The sequence below is a fragment of the Maylandia zebra genome, linkage group LG3, assembly GCF_041146795.1.
Source record: "Maylandia zebra isolate NMK-2024a linkage group LG3, Mzebra_GT3a, whole genome shotgun sequence".
NCBI classification, from domain to species: Eukaryota; Metazoa; Chordata; class Actinopteri; order Cichliformes; family Cichlidae; genus Maylandia; species Maylandia zebra.
In genome coordinates this window covers 55,400,121-55,402,071 of record NC_135169.1, presented here as the reverse complement: position 1 = coordinate 55,402,071, position 1,951 = coordinate 55,400,121, and the positions used below count along the sequence as shown (strand labels likewise).

Below are 1,951 nucleotides of genomic sequence, written 5' to 3'. Positions count from 1 at the left end.
AGAACATCTTTTGTAGTAATGCATTTTCATTTGTATTTAACAGAATGTGATAAATGGTTTAAGATACCTCTGCGTCTAGTTTGACAGTTTCTATTAATCAGTTCTGAAAATCAACTCAATATCTGAATGTTCCTTAGTTTTACATTAGTTGGTTAGTCTAATTATTTCCCCCTCGATTAGTCGACTAGTAAATAAGACGCCAGGAACATCCCTACTCTTCAGACAAAATGTGAGTATGAATTACACACCAAGGTATTAAAATGGATATGGAGTATGGCTTTGGTTTACCATAAACAGCTGATGTAAGGACATCATTAATGTACTCTGTCCAATGAACACTGGAAACAAGACTGCACTGACCTTGCTGGCAAACCTCAATGAGTTCAGAGTTTCCCCAAAGCTGTCGGGCTCCGGAGCAATGTTAACAAACAACAAGCTGCAAATAAAGACATCCAAAATTAGTGCCAAAGAATAAACAGTCACAATCTGAAGTGATGAGATCAAACGCTGTTAAATATTTTTTGGGGATAAATTCCTTCAGTTTTATGTGTCGTCATTATAAAGATTTGTGATGTCAACAAACTCACGTTTTGCCGTTTCCCCCCCAAACATCCCTGAAGGAGGTACGTGAGCTTCGAGTTCCTGTAAGCTACGTAAGTCTCCTGGAACACAAAGGCCAAAAAAATCATTAATACTGTAAATGTAAAGAAAGCAGGTGTGACATCTAAGACTACAGAAACTGCAGCTGCAGACCTTTTTGGCCAGAGCGGCGATAACGACGCCCAGGTTGGACAGTGAGCTGTTGATGGCGGTCATCTCTTTGAAACGGTCACCCTGAGACTGGCTCTTCACCATTCGCTCACTGCCAGCCAAGTCCACCAGGCACAGAGTGGCTACACACACAGAGAAAACCAACTCTTATAGGAAGCAGTGATCCGTTTTTCCTTCCATTAAAGGTAGTTTTAATACTTTACAAAACACTTCTTTTAGCGCTCAGGGGCTCAAACATTAACGTTGAGTCATCAGAGCAGATTTTGCACTGGTTACAGTAACAATAACTAACCAGACTAAATATTATAGATCCAAAAAGAAGAAGCCACATTCCTGATGCTGGTACTTCCAGTGTGATACATTTGCACTTGACATCCCTGCCGGCATTAACTCCCTCAATATCCAGCTGGAAGACTGAGTGGGAGCGAGACGAGCGGTCATTCTGGGCTGTCTGGGCAGTGGAGCGATTCTGATTGGCCAAAGCAATCAGACGGAGAACCTGAGAGGACGAGGGAACGTTTTAAAACATAGAGCATCGATAAAGTTTGATGTATTTTCAAAGTTTGGTAACAATTTGTCAGCAGATTTGAAATTAATTTGTTCTGAGCTACAGATGTCTGTCTGCTGTACCTGATCCTCATTGGAGACCCGCTCATAGGTGAGATTAGTGATTGTCAATTCGTTGCTGGCTGTCTTGCGGATCTCATGCTCAGGTCTCTTGCTGGACTTGCCGGTGAACACAAGGTCCCTCAGGGTCTCATTGTAAATTTCGACGAAGCTCGCTGTGAACGTGAACTGTGAAGTGAGTGGGGGTTAATGCCCCACACTCTTTTCTGTCACTGCTTTGAATGCACAGACTGGTCTTAATGTTGATCTTTGTAATCTTCAGTGTTACGACCCGGCTCAAAAGCCACAACATAAAAACAGAGATGAATAGCAGAGTGTGGGTGAGAAGAGGTTTCATCCTAAAATGGAAAACCAGGTTGGCTAAAATGGCTGGTGCCACCAAGGCAAAGACTAGTGCACTGCCGGGAAGCTTGCCTCAGGTATGCTTTTATCCACACCTGACTAGGTGTGGCCAATTAGCACCAGCTGAAAACACTGAGACGATTAGAAGCTGCAGAGGGACGTAACATTCAGTATTGATATTTGTAAATGTAAACTATGAGGATTTATTTAT

General features: G+C 42.4%; 1 protein-coding gene across 1 annotated transcript; it reads right to left on the bottom strand.

Annotated features, from left to right (window-relative positions):
• Positions 1-500: 500 nt before the first annotated feature.
• LOC112432532 (carboxy-terminal kinesin 2-like) lies at positions 501-1,572 on the bottom strand (the record flags this gene model as incomplete). Its single annotated transcript, XM_024801050.2, has 4 exons — positions 501-662; positions 754-893; positions 1,132-1,270; positions 1,402-1,572. Coding segments are annotated over 4 exons (612 nt in total), but the record flags the coding sequence as incomplete, so codon positions are not given.
• Between the last annotated feature and the right edge of the window lie 379 nt (positions 1,573-1,951).